This window comes from Pseudophryne corroboree, chromosome 11 (assembly GCF_028390025.1).
Source record: "Pseudophryne corroboree isolate aPseCor3 chromosome 11, aPseCor3.hap2, whole genome shotgun sequence".
In the NCBI taxonomy this organism is placed as follows: domain Eukaryota; kingdom Metazoa; phylum Chordata; class Amphibia; order Anura; family Myobatrachidae; genus Pseudophryne; species Pseudophryne corroboree.
This window is the reverse complement of record NC_086454.1, coordinates 47,309,090-47,323,763: the sequence shown is the minus strand read 5'-3', so window position 1 is coordinate 47,323,763 and position 14,674 is coordinate 47,309,090. Positions and strand designations below refer to the sequence as shown.

The following is a 14,674-nucleotide window of genomic DNA, read 5'->3' as shown; positions in this document are numbered from 1 at the left end:
AGTATGATAACAGAAAGAGCCTCTTAAAGATGGCTCCTTAACAATATAACCCGAATTTGTTAACAATAACTATGTACAGTATTGCAGATAATCCGCACTTGGGATGGGCGCCCAGCATCCACTACGGACTCCGAGAAATAGAATTATCGGTAAGTAAATTCTTATTTTCTCTATCGTCCTAAGTGGATGCTGGGGTTCCTGAAAGGACCATGGGGATTATACCAAAGCTCCCAAACGGGCGGGAGAGTGCGGATGACTCTGCAGCACCGAATGAGAGAATTCCAAGTCCTCTTTTGCCAGGGTATCAAATTTGTAGAATTTTACAAACGTGTTTTCCCCCGACCACGTAGCTGCTCGACAGAATTGTAATGCCGAGACCCCTCGGGCAGCCGCCCAAGATGAGCCCACCTTCCTTGTGGAATGGGCCTTAACAGATTTAGGCTGTGGCAGGCCTGCCACAGAATGAGCAAGTTGAATTGTGTTACAAATCCAACGAGCAATCGTCTGCTTAGAAGCAGGGGCACCCAACTTGTTGGGTGCATATAGTATCAACAGCGAGTCAGATTTTCTGACTTCAGCCGTCCTTGAAATGTATATTTTTAAGGCTCTGACAACGTCCAACAACTTGGAGTCCTCCAAGTCGCCAGTGGCCGCAGGCACCACAATAGGTTGGTTCAGGTGAAGCGCTGATACCACCTTAGGGAGAAAATGCGGACGAGTCCTCAGTTCTGCCCTATCCGAATGGAAGATTAGATAAGGGCTTTTATAAGATAAAGCCGCCAATTTAGATACTCTCCTGGCGGAAGCCAGGGCCAGTAACATAGTCACTTTCCATGTGAGATATTTAAAATCCACCTTTTTCAATGGTTCAAACCAATGGGATTTGAGGAAATCTAAAACTACATTTAGATCCCACGGTGCCACCGGAGGCACCACAGGAGGCTGTATATGCAGTACTCCTTTAACAAAAGTCTGTACCTCAGGAACTGAGGCCAATTCTTTTTGGAAGAATATTGACAGGGCCGAAATTTGAACCTTAATAGATCTCAATTTGAGACCCATAGACAATCCTGATTGTAGGAAATGTAGGAAACGACCCAGTTGAAATTCCTCCGTCGGAACACTCCGATCCTCGCACCACGCGACATATTTTCGCCAAATGCGGTGATAATGTTTCGCGGTGACTTCCTTCCTTGCCTTAATCAAGGTAGGAATGACTTCTTCTGGAATGCCTTTCCCTTTTAGGATCTGGCGTTCAACCGCCATGCCGTCAAACGCAGCCGCGGTAAGTCTTGAAAGAGACAGGGACCCTGTTGTAGCAGGTCCCTTCTCAGAAGTAGAGGGCACGGGTCGTCCGTGACCAACTCTTGAAGTTCCGGGTACCAAGTCCTTCTTGGCCAATCCGGAGCCACTAGTATTGTTCTTACTCCTCCTCACCGTATAATCTTCAATACCTTTGGTATGAGAGGCAGAGGAGGAAACACATATACTGATTTGTACACCCAAGGTGTTACCAGTGCGTCCACAGCTATTGCCTGTGGATCTCTTGACCTGGCGCAATACTTGTCCAGTTTCTTGTTGAGGCGAGAGGCCATCATGTCTACCATTGGTCTTTCCCAACAGTTTATTAGCATGTGGAAGACTTCTGGATGAAGACCCCCCTCTCCCGGGTGAATATCGTGTCTGCTGAGGAAGTCTGCTTCCCAGTTGTCCACGCCCGGGAAGAACACTGCTGACAGTGCTATTACGTGATTCTCCGCCCAGCGAAGAATCTTGGCAGCTTCTGCCATTGCACTCCTGCTTCTTGTGCCGCCCTGTCTGTTTACATGGGCGACCGCCGTGATGTTGTCCGACTGAATCAACACCGGTTTTCCTTGCAGGAGTGGTTCCGCCTGGCTTAGAGCATTTTAGATTGCTCTTAGTACCAGAATGTTTATGTGAAGAGACTTTTCCAGGTTCTCCATACCCCCTGGAAGTTTCTTCCTTGTGTGACTGCTCCCCAACCTCTCAGGCTGGCGTCCGTGGTCACCAGGATCAAATCCTGTATGCCGAATCTGCGGCCCTCCAATAGATGAGCCTTTTGCAACCACCACAGAAGATATACCCTTGTCCCTGGCGACAGGGTTATTCGCAGGTGCATCTGAGGATGCGACCCTGACCATTTGTCCAACAGATCCCTTTGGAAAATTCTTGCATGGAATCTGCCGAATGGAATTGCTTCGTAAAAAGCCACCATTTTTCCCAGGACTCTTGTGCATTGATGTACAGACACCTTTCCTGGTTTTAGGAGGTTCCTGACAGGTCGGATAACTCCTTGGCTTTTTCCTCGGGAAGAAAAACCTTTTTCTGAACCGTGTCCAGAATCATCCCTAGGAACAGCAGACGTATCGTCGGAAAACAGCTGCGATTCTTGGAATATTTAGAATCCAGTCGTGCCGTCGAAGAACTACTTTAGATAGTGCTCTTCCGACCTCCAACTGTTCTCTGGAACTTGCCCTTTTTAGGTCGTGCAAGTAAGGGATAATTTAGATGCCTTTTTTCTTTGAAGAAACATCTTTTCGGCCATTACCTTGGTAAAAAGGCCCGGGGTGCCGTGGATAATTCAAACGGCATCGTCTGAAACTGATATTGACAGTTCTGTACCACGAACCAGAGGTACCCTTGATGAGAAGGACAAAATTTGGACATGGAGGTAATCCTTGATGTCCAGGGACACCATATAGTCCCCTTTTTTCCGGTTCGCTATCACTGCTCTGAGTGACTTTATCTCGATTTGAACCTTTTATGTAAGTGTTCAAAACATTTTAGATTTAGACTATGTGTCACCAAGCCGTCTGGCTTCAGTACCACAATATAGTGTGGAAAAATAATACCCTTTTCCTTGTCGTAGGAGGGGTACTTTGATTATCACCTGCTGGATATACCGCTTGTGAATTGTTTCCAATGCTGCCTCCCTGTCGGAGGGAGCCGTTGGTAAAGCAGACTTCAGGAAGCTGCGAGGAGAAGATGTCTCGACTCTCCAATCTTTACCCCTGGGATAATACTCGTACGATCTAGGGGTCAACTTGCGAGTGATCCCACTGCGCCCTGAGACTCTTGAGACTACCCCCCCACCTTGAGTCCGCTTGCACGGCCCCAGCGTCATGCTGAGGACTTGGCAGACGCGGTGGAGGGCTTCTTTTCCTGGGAAAGGGCTGCCTGCTGCAGTCTACTTCCCTTACCTCTATGTCTGGGCAGATATGACTGGCCTTTTGCCTGCATGCCCTCATGGGAAAGGAAAGATTGAGGCTGAAAAGACGGTGTCTTTTTTAGCTGAGATGTAACTTGGGGTAAAAAAGGTTGGATTTCCCAGCTGTTGCTGTGGTCCCCAGGTCCGATGGACCGACCCCCAAATAACTCCTTCCCTTTATACAGCAATACTTCCATCTGCCGTATGGGATCTGTATCACCTGACCACTGTCGTGTCCCTGACATCTTCTGGGATATATGGACAACGCACTTATCTTGATGCCAGAGAGCAAATATCCCTCTGTGCATCTCACATACATATATATAGAATGCATCCTATTAAATGCTCTACATGAATAAAATATTTTCAGTCAGGGAATCCGACCAAGCCAACCCAGCACTGCATCTCCAGGCTGATGGCGATCGCTGGTCGCAGTATAACCACCGTATGTGTGTATATACTTTTTAGGATATTTTTCCAGCTTCCTATCAGCTGGCTCCTTGAGGGCGGCCGTATCTGGAGACGGTAACGCCACTTGATAAGCGTGTGAGCGCCTTATCACCCTAAGGGGTGTTTCCCAACGTACCCTAATTTCTGGCGGGAAAGGGTATAACGCCAATATTTGCTATCGGGGTAACCCTACGCATCATCACACACTTCATTTTATTTTATCTGATTCAGGAAAAACTACAGGTAGTTTTTTCCACTCCCACATAATACCCTTTCTTGTGGTACTTGTAGTATCAGAAACACGTAACACCTCCTTCATTGCCCTTAACGTGTGGCCCTAATGAGAAATACGTTTGTTTATTCACCGTCGACACTGTATTCAGTGTCCGTGTCTGTGTCTGTGTCGACCGACTGAGGTAAATGGGCGTTTTTAAAACCCCTGACGGTGTTTCTGAGACGCCTGGACCGGTCCTAATAGATTGTCGGCCGTCTCATGTCGTCAACCGACCTTGCAGCGTGTTGACATTCTCACGTAATTCTCTAAATAAGCCATCCATTCCGGTGTCGACTCCCTAGAGAGTGACATCACCATTACAGGCAATTTCTCCGCCTCCTCACCAACATCGTCCTCATACCTGTCGACACACACGTGCCGACACACAGCACACACACCGGGAATGCTCTGACAGAGGACAGGACCCACTAGCCCTTTGGGGAGACAGAGGGAGAGTCTGCCAGCACACACCAAAAACGCTATAATTATATAGGGACAACCTTATATAAGTGTTTCTCCCTTATAGCATCTTTTATATATATACAATATCGCCAAAATCAGTGCCCCCCCTCTCTGTTTTAACCCTGTTTCTGTAGTGCAGTGCAGGGGAGAGCCTGGGAGCCTTCTCTCCAGCTTTTCTGTGAGAGAAAATGGCGCTGTGTGCTGAGGAGATAGGCCCCGCCCCTTTTACGGCGGGCTCGTCTCCCGCTATTTTTGAAGTTAGGCAGGGGTTAAATATCTCCATATAGCCTCTGTGGGCTATATGTGAGGTATTTTTTGCCTCTAATAAGGTTTTTATTTGCCTCTCAGAGCGCCCCCCCCAGCGCTCTGCACCCTCAGTGACTGTTGTGTGAAGTGTGCTGAGAGGAAAATGGCGCACAGCTGCAGTGCTGTGCGCTACCTTTATGAAGACTCAGGAGTCTTCAGCCGCCGATTTTGGACCTCTTCTCTCTTCAGCGTCTGCAAGGGGGCCGGCGGCGCGGCTCCGGTGACCATCCAGGCTGTACCTGTGATCGTCCCTCTGGAGCTAGTGTCCAGTAGCCAAGCAGCAAATCCACTCTGCACGCAGGTGAGTTCACTACTTCTCCCCTAAGTCCCTCGTTGCAGTGATCCTGTTGCCAGCAGGACTCACTGTAAAGTAAAAAACCTAAGCTAAACTTTCTCTAAGCAGCTCTTTAGGAGAGCCACCTAGATTGCACCCTTCTCGTTCGGGCACAAAATCTAACTGGAGTCTGGAGGAGGGTCATAGGGGGAGGAGCCAGTGCACACCACCTGATCTGGTAAAAAGCTTTACTTTTTTGTGCCCTGTCTCCTGCGGAGCCGCTATTCCCCATGGTCCTTTCAGGAACCCCAGCATCCACTTAGGACGATAGAGAAATAGCATTTAACAGCCACTCACAAATAAAATTAAGATCTGTGTTTGCGGTTCTTCTTTTTCTTCACCAGAAGTGAGCACAAAAGTCAGTATCTATAATTTGCACATCTTTCCATTATAACCGACTGGCCGGGAAAACATATATAATGCTTATTAAACACACTGCTGTATACCAGGGTACAGGCAGACAATACACTTGAAATGTAAAATGATCAGATCTTACCTGGAAGCCTCAAAACTGTCGTAAGATCCAACAGTATAGTGACGGAACAATTTTTTTGTCCTGTCTGTGCGCGTTTCTTAAAAAAGAAAATAGAAATGTTATTCATTTACCCCCCCAAAGCACTTAACATGGACATAACATTATTCAACTATATAGAAAACATAGGAGACAAGGGGGTGCGGATCGGTGAGTCGACAGTAACTAGGTCGACAGTCATTAGGATGACCACTGTTGGTCGACAGTGACTAGGTCGACACCAGAAATGGGTCGGCATGGTCATTAGGTCGACATGGAAAAAGGTTGACGTGAGTTTATCTAGGGGGTGTTTTGGGTGTCGTTTTCTTTGTAAAGTGACCGGGAACCCCAATCAGTGTACCGCGTCTTCTCACTTTGCTCACCATGCTTTGGGCAAGGTGCCTCGCTCTGCTAACGCTGTGCTTGGCACAGGTTACTATTGCCAATCGTAGTCCACGTGGATCGTAAAGTATGAAAAAGTAAAAAAAAAAAAAAAAAACACGTCGACCTTTTCATGTGTCAACCTTTGCCATGTCGACCAGTAGTGGTCGACCTAATGAGTGTCGACCTAAAGACCGGATACCGAGACAGGGGTTGGGGTGGAGGTTCCCAGTAATATTACACACAGCCATCAATTGTAGATGTCAGGTCATGGAAAACAAAAGGAAGTCAGTTGTATAGCATAAGTGTCAGTAATTAACACTCTGTACCTGCTCTGCCCTATCACGTTAATGTACAATCAATGGTAAGAATGAAACACTACATATATTCTAAATGGACGCAGCTAATCCGGTACCCAGGACATAGCTGCCATATTGATTTCCAATACTGTATCATTTCACCACACTGGAAGCAATACACTGTAGCAAATTAACAAGCAAAAATTAATTATCAATCGTCTTCCCTGGGTTTGCATGTTAAACGTCTGCATTCAGTTTAGTGGCAGATAAAATTCAACCGACTCACAAAACAAACCTGTGGTGGGTGATTGGAGGTTAACATAGGACACTCAATGTAATGTGAACACAGTATAATATATATATATATATATATATATATATATATATGTAGTATTAGTGTAATTGGCGCCTTGAGGTTGTTATAACACCCCTATTTTTGTGACAGAATGACCTAATGTCAAATTAAATCTTGTTTAGGAAAACAAACAATATGTTCCAATACGCAAAATTGATTAAAATTTATAAAAGATCATCTGATACTGCATTGATATAACTGTCCATAAAACATTTCAACCACCACTAACATCCAGTGGTGGTCCACATAAGAGCAGATGTACAAATATTTATTTTGCGAACTCCTCCTTCAAGGATTGTAAATTGGAGGTCAGATCACAACAAATTCGATAACCCAATGCGTTTCGTCTCACAGAGACTTCATCAGGGGTGCATCTTATTCGAGTAATTAGCCTCAAACAATCAATGGATTCATTTGCTCTGGGATATTAACATCGGTAAAAAGTGGATCATCCACTATGAGTACATAGCCAATAATGCCTGGCCAATCAGGGGGGATAAAAGTGTGGAAATTATGGAATCAAAAACCCACTGGAGACTCATATAATTCACTACCAATAGTGTACTGTGTACAACCAATAGTGTACTGTGCTGTGTGTCCCAGTATCACATATATATATATATATATATATATATATATATAGTCCCGCAATGGTGTGGCCCTCAGCTGGATAAATGGACAATAAACCAGTCAAGTAAGACCTGACTGGTTTATTGTCCATTTATCCAGCCGAGTGCCACACCATTGCGGGAATTTATCTATACATTGGTATATGTGGAGGCACTGGCGCAGTTATTGGAGTTTTTCGTGGAGTGCCAGTCTGAAATTGCTGTATATATGTATTTATATATATATATATATATATATATATATATATATATATATATGTATTTAATAGGATTAATTGAGCCGGGGCAGTCGGACTTAATCCCCTGCTGTATTGTATTGAAGCTGAGAACAATAGATGGAAGGTTTATGCTAATAAACCTTGGTGCACCTAGGCGCAGCAGAGACGCCTAGATCGGCGTTGCTCCATCTGTATATATAATATAATTTTTTTTAAATATGCTTTTTTTATTTGAGTATTAAATAACAGAAAAATTTCATTAAATGAGAGATATCACTAAAATGACTTGGCGAAGGGTGGGAACATTTAATTAGTGGTGAGGTTCTGACAGGATATTCAACAGTGAACGGTTTCATTTGTTTTTGATCAAACTCCACAGATTGTGGGCTTTCGCCCCGTAATTTCCAGCAATGGGGCTTATTCAGGTTTATTAGGAAACCAAAAAAGTTAGCAAATTGAGCAAAACCATCTGCACTGCAGGTGGGGCAGATGTAACGTGCACCGAGAGTTAGATTTTGCCCAATTGCTAAATTTTTTGGTTTGCTAACAAACCTGAATAATGGCCAATGGGCCTAATTTAGCATGGATCACTACTCAGATAAATAGCAGTTGCCTGCGAGTAGAAAGGCACCATCCCAACAGGAAGAAAAAACGCCCCGTGCAAAATTGCAAATGAATCGAAGTCGATGAATACGCAATTACCGGAACTTCGAAGAAACTTTGCCGTCAGAGCAAATGTGAGTAGGTCTGAGGCTGCCAGTAATCTGCGACTGAGACGGCCTGGAAGTGGTCTGCGCTGACGTCATACACCCTCCCCAAAAACGGCTGGGCACGCCTACGTTCTGACACACCCAGAAAACGACAAGTTTCCGCCCAACAACACCAGAATCTTGTCAGTCAAACAGCGGCTACATTGCGATTATGATCTGTACACAATTTTTGTCGCTATTACCCCTCGTGCGTGCGCAATGCGAATGCTATGCATCAGAATCAGCTTTATTGGCCAGGTATACTTGCGTATACTAGGAATTTGTCTTAGGTTTGCTATACAACAGCCAAGTAGGTAACAGATAAGCATGGGGGGGGGGGAAAGTAAAGTCACACAGATAGGTATACTATAGGGACACAAGTGAGTTACATGTACGTGTAGTCGGTCAATGTTCAGGAGTTCAGCAGGCGGACCGCTTGGGGAAAGAAACTTTTGAGGCTTCTGGTGGACCTGGCGGGGACGGCCCTGTAACGCCTGCCTGAAGGAAGCAAGTTAAACATGCTGTGGCCAGGGTGTGGCTGGTCCTTTACTATCTTCATTGCCAGATTTTTAGCTCTGCACAGGTACAGGTCCTGGTCTGAGGAAAGGCCCCGATGATCTTCTCTGCGGTTCTGACCACCTTTTGGAGCCTGCATATGTCCCTCGCGCTGGTGGAGCCGTACCATACCAGTATCGAGGAGCACAGTACCGTCTCCACAATCGCGGAGTAGAAGAGGAGCAGAAGCTTCTGTGGGATGTTGAACGTCCTTAGTTGCCTGAGGAAGCACAACCTCTGCTGCGCTTTCCCAACAGTGGCGTCAGCGTTGGACCCCCATTTAAGTCATTCAATAATCGCTCAATTGCGATTTCTCTGAATAGCAATCCATGCTGAATTAGGCCCAATGTGCGAGGATCCGATGGGGCCTTGTACTTACTTAAATCTCTTGATAAATCTTAAAAGCAGCAATGGGTTCCTCTTAGACCTTTTCTGCCTATTTAAGTAGATGTCTCTACTGCAGGTTCACTGATGCAGATTATTGGATATTTGGGTTCCACTGTCCATGTCTGAGACCTTAAAACTTATTATCTGTTTATACACTGTTATTTACACAATGTATTGTTTGCTCATTTATCTTTAAATTCCATTTCCCTTTGCATAGTACATTGCTGTACTTGTCTTTTCAATTTTTTTTGCTCAGTGTGTATTGTACTGTATATATTGTTCCAATACAAACTTTTAAATTAATAATAATACTAATACTATTTATAATGGGAGGTAGTTACGTGACCGGCGGTCTCCAATATCAACGCCGGAATTCTGCCCCCTTAAATTCCCAACAGTCGGCATGCCGACTAACAAGGACTGTTCCCACTTGTAGGTGTCCACCCATAGAGTTGGAATATAACCTGTGGCAAGCGCAGTTCGCTACTGAGCCCACAAGGGGCTTCGTTGCGCTCGGCCCCCCTCCCCACCAGGCATCTAAGAGCTGGCGGCGGTCTCCTGACCGCTGGTCACGCAACCATTTATGATAATTATTATAATGATGAATAATAAAAAGAAAAATCAGCTATATAAAAGTGACATACTGCACGTGTATCTTCTTTTTCTCACTTTTGGGAGCTGTGAAGGCAAGGCAGGGTAGCAGGGGTAGAGGCAGTGGTGGCAGGGGTAGAGGCAGTGGTGAGCAGGGGTAGAGGCAGTGGTGAGCAGGGGTAGAGGCAGTGGTGAGCAGGGGTAGAGGCAGTGGTGGCAGGGGTAGAGGCAGTGGTGGCAGGGGTAGAGGCAGTGGTGAGCAGGGGTAGAGGCAGTGGTGAGCAGGGGTAGAGGCAGTGGTGGCAGGGGTAGAGGCAGTGGTGAGCAGGGGTAGAGGCAGTGGTGGCAGGGGTAGAGGCAGTGGTGGCAGTGGTGGCAGGGGTAGAGGCAGTGGTGACAGGGGTAGAGGCAGTGGTGAGCAGGGGTAGAGGCAGTGGTGGCAGAGGTAGAGGCAGTGGTGGCAGGGGTAGAGGCAGTGGTGGCAGGGGCACAGGCAGTGGTGGCAGGGGCAGAGGCAGTGGTGAGCAGGGGTAGAGTCAGTGGTGAGCAGGGGTAGAGGCAGTGGTGGCAGGGGTAGAGGCAGTGGTGGCAGGGGTAGAGGCAGTGGTGGCAGGGGTAGAGGCAGTGGTGAGCAGGGGTAGAAGCAGTGGTGAGCAGGGGTAGAGTCAGTGGTGAGCAGGGGTAGAGGCAGTGGTGGCAGGGGTAGAGGCAGTGGTGGCAGGGGCACAGGCAGTGGTGAGCAGGGATTCATTATAAGATCATCAAGCGAAAGTCAATGACGTAGAGATGTGCTCTCATACTCCATAGCCTCAATATAGCGCAAGATTCCCGGCGCGACTGAGCAGCTCCAAGCGTCTTATACACACCGCAGATGCAGCGATACACCACTCAGTACTGGGGACGCTGGGCTGCAGCTATAACTATGCAGGAATTAGTTCTAAAGATGTCCAAAGTTACAGATGAAGCAAAGCGGAACACAACGTGAGAAGAGCCGCGGCTGCTGAATCGGGGACCTTCTTGCACAGACTCAGACTCACTCGCACACAGATGTACAAATGTTGCACATCAAATGGATAAGCACAAGCCGGCGATGTAGGTTTATCGCTTCTAGCACAAAAAAAAAAGATGCTCGGTGCGGCCAAATGGCACAGGACCCGGCGTGTCGATGGCTATTTGGCGCGACTGAAGCCACGGTGTATGAGGATACATCTGTAATTAAGCCCTCACCCACATTACAGTACACTAATAGGCCCTACACACTGGCCGATTTTTTGAAAGATATGAACGATCTCGTTCATAAATGAACGAGAACTCGTTCATATCTTTCAGTGTGGAGGCTCCAGCAATGAACGATGAGCGGTCCCGCGCTCGTTCATCGCTGGTCCCCCGTCGGCTGTGCATGCAGGCCAATATGGACGATCTCGTCCATATTTGCCTGCAGTTCTATGGAGCCGCGTGACGGGGGGAGTGAAGAAACTTCACTCCCCCCGTCACTGCCCCCCCGCCGCCGGGTCGCTCGTCGGCCGTATCCGCCGTCGGGCAGCTCGGCGGCGGGTCGGCCAGTGTGTAGGGCCCATCAGAGTGACAACACAACTCACGTCATTGTACCCTGCCTACTATGTGCAGCGTAAAGGGGGAGTAGCTTAATGGCATTCTAAAAGTTTTGGGGAAGGAAGGGAGGGGGGTGTCTCCCGTATTATCCACAAGCATAGGCAACTATGAACTACACGCAACAATAAAACATTACCTGGCAACATGAATAAAAGAACAATACAAATACATAAATATAATCACTTATGGCGTGCATTATGCATCAATATATAGACAAAAAAAGTATTGGTTGGATAATGCTCCTTTTATGCGCACCTGTTGCATACATACCGTGGTAGCGGCCATTTTGTGGCCTCAGTTAATGTACATGATACAGTGCAGCCCATCACAACTCACGGGGAACCAATGACATCACTAATGAATTCCCAAGAAGACAGTGACATCAGTGAGGGACAAAGTGTCACCGTTTCCTAATTAAATAATATCCTGCATTCTCATGAATAAATGGTTCAGCCCACAAAATGGCCGCCTCCCCATGTGCAGAGGACGGGCACACTCCGTCGCCCCAGGCTTGACCTTGTGTCTTAAATCTAACAGCTAGGTCCCATTTTGAAAAGACCCTTTGCAGAATGTGCATCTGTGTGTAATTGTCTTTCTATGGCCTATAATTATGTTCCAAAGCCCTTAATTAGGAACGGGAAACAAGGCATAAGGATGCAATGGAAAAGGAACAGCCCCTTGTTTTATGCAACGCTTACAGACTCACAAAGGGCATGATGACACCAAACAACCTTGTATTATAAAAGCTATTCCCTAAAGCTGTTCTCTTCGGGTTTCATCCTTAGCAGAAAAAATAAAAAACCTGCACTTTAAGATGCTATAGCACAAAGATGTTATGTTAAAGTACAGGATAATTCAAATACATTTCTCTGTCTTAGCATTTTACGGAACACTCAGAAGAATTGCATAAAACAGTGTATTACATAGTAATCCATATTCTATGAGAGTCTCCTTATCCATATGTTCTATACCAGGCTTGAACAACAGGCGGCATTCAGTGGCTGTGGAACAGCAAGTCCCAGCATAGCTTGCAGTTCTGAAGCTCGAAACCAACGTCTGTCTCATACTGAAGTTCTCTGTGGCTTCTTTGACCTTTACTGATCCACAAAGATTTCCTTAAGAACCAGTACAGTGAGGGTAATTCCAAGTTGATCGCAGCAGGATTCTTGTTAGCAATTGGGCAAAACCATGTGCACTGCAGGGGAGGCAGATATAACATGTGCAGAGAGAGTTAGATTTGGGTGTGGTGAGTTCAATCTGCAATCTAAATTGCAGTGTAAAAATAAAGCAGCCAGTATTTACCCTGCACAGAAATAAAATAACCCACCCAAATCTAACTCTCTCTGCACATGTTATATCTGCCTCCCCTGCAGTGCACATGGTTTTGCCCAATTGCTATCAAACATCCTGCTGCGATCAACTTGGAATTACCCCCAATGTGTGGAAAACTCGGTTACTCCAAAGCAATGAGCCTTTGGAAGACCCCCTCGGATGGGACATAAGATACGGAGAACAGCCACCTGGATACGGAGAACAGCACAGGTACAGCCTAGTGGGGCAGATATAAACTGACAAGTGCTTCCAATCTCTATACAACCAAATCTCCTGTCCTACAAGTAAAATCACTTTCAGATAGAAGCACAGACCAGGGCATGTAAAACACTGTGCCGATGACAGCTGTCCGTCTGCACGGATGACAAATGCACATTTCATTCACACAGGCAATTTTGCTAGTCACGTAACTGGCAAATAAACCACTTATCAGCCACATAAATAGGGCAAGAACAATAAATAAACAAATCAATTAATAATTAACTAAAATACACCAGAAATCTACATAAACAATATATTTTGCCATTTTATTCTACCACAAATCTAAAATGTATCACATAAAAAAATGTGTCAACCTGCCAATATTATTTTTACATGTTCAATAACACAATAATGTAAATTAAATAGACACACACACATAATAGAAAAAAAAATAAACATACATTAGGGCTAATTCCTCCCCACGTCTTCCCCTGTGTGTGCTAGCTCCTCAAAGACACAATAAAACACATACACACCCCACAGTACCTCCAAAATGCACTTTCTTCTTGAATTTTGAACTCTCCGCCATAGTTTCCAAGCTAGATGTGACCATTTCACGTGGAGCCACCCAGACCCAACATTCCAAAAGGCGTCTTCCCCCTGATGCTCACATCCCGTCATGCATATTGTTCCCTGTTATTTGGCTGCAAAGTTTCTAAGTCTTGTAACATCCACACGGCAAAAAAATAAATAAAAAAATTCTAACAATGAAAAATGGGTGTCTGATCCTTTTTGCAAAAAAAAAAAAGAAAAGAAAAAAATGAAGCATAAAGAAAATATTTGCAAAAATGAATGAAAAAAAAAAAAAACCACGCAGCAGAAAGCGAGAGAGGTGCTGAGGCTTTTTTTTTAAATTATTATTATTTTCAGCGGAAGGGGGGGGGAAAGCCACGGAAGGAGAAATGTGTTATTTTAGACAAGTTGTAAGCTCAGACTAAGGACCACATCTCTCTGTGCCCACACTCTAGCAACGGGTTCTTTCTCTGCTGTGGGTTACCATGGAAATGCATCAGTCACTAATCGAAATAAGTGCGGGTGAAGGACGCCTGTAAACCTGGAGCAATTACGCATGCCATTAGAGAGGAAAAGAAAACGATTCAATCCGTCTAATAGTTACACGGCAGAGAAGCAGGGTTTCGCTTTTCTTTTTGTTGTTTGCTCGTTTTTTGCTTTTTGGAGACACACATCAATGACAAAATGTATTTTCATCCCGTTTTACTGCTTTGCCTTTTTTTGCCTGCTGTAATAAGATAATAAGTGTGGGAATCCCGTGAATAGATGGAAAGTGGAGCAATTGTGGATTTCCCCTTTTAGCCATGACCCATCGTGTAAAACAGATGGACCATCCTTCATTGAGACTTTGAGCGTGAGAGCTGGCAATTAGCAGATGAATCTTTGCAACGTGCATAGATCTAACAAAGGAAAACATTACAAGTACAAGTACTGGGAATATTCCTCCAAATAGTAACTTGGGAAAGGTCGGTCAGAGGAGAAATAAATTTTGTTTTAAATTCTTGCAGGGAACTAAATCTAACAACCTTTTCTCTGGTGCCATCATACTAGTCAGGACCTCATCCAATCCTATATCACCCAGAAATTACTTATGCCATCCAGAATCTTTATACATCTTCCACCAGAGTTTCCCAAACTCTGTCATAAGTCCAGGTTTTATGAATAGCCATGCTTGATCACAGGTGACTTAACTAGTACGTACCTCAGTCAATTTGATGTAAGCATCTG

The 14,674-nt window shown here is 45.4% G+C and overlaps 1 protein-coding gene across 10 annotated transcripts in view; it reads right to left on the bottom strand.

Moving 5' to 3' along the window:
* Positions 1-14,674, bottom strand: part of SHANK2 (SH3 and multiple ankyrin repeat domains 2) — a 998,986-nt gene that overhangs the window by 374,955 nt on the left and 609,357 nt on the right. For all 10 annotated transcript variants that reach the window (XM_063944111.1, XM_063944110.1, XM_063944114.1 and 7 more), the window contains one exon: positions 5,552-5,627. In XM_063944111.1, coding sequence (XP_063800181.1) covers positions 5,552-5,627 — 76 coding nt within the window. The remainder of the gene's footprint in view (positions 1-5,551; positions 5,628-14,674) is intronic.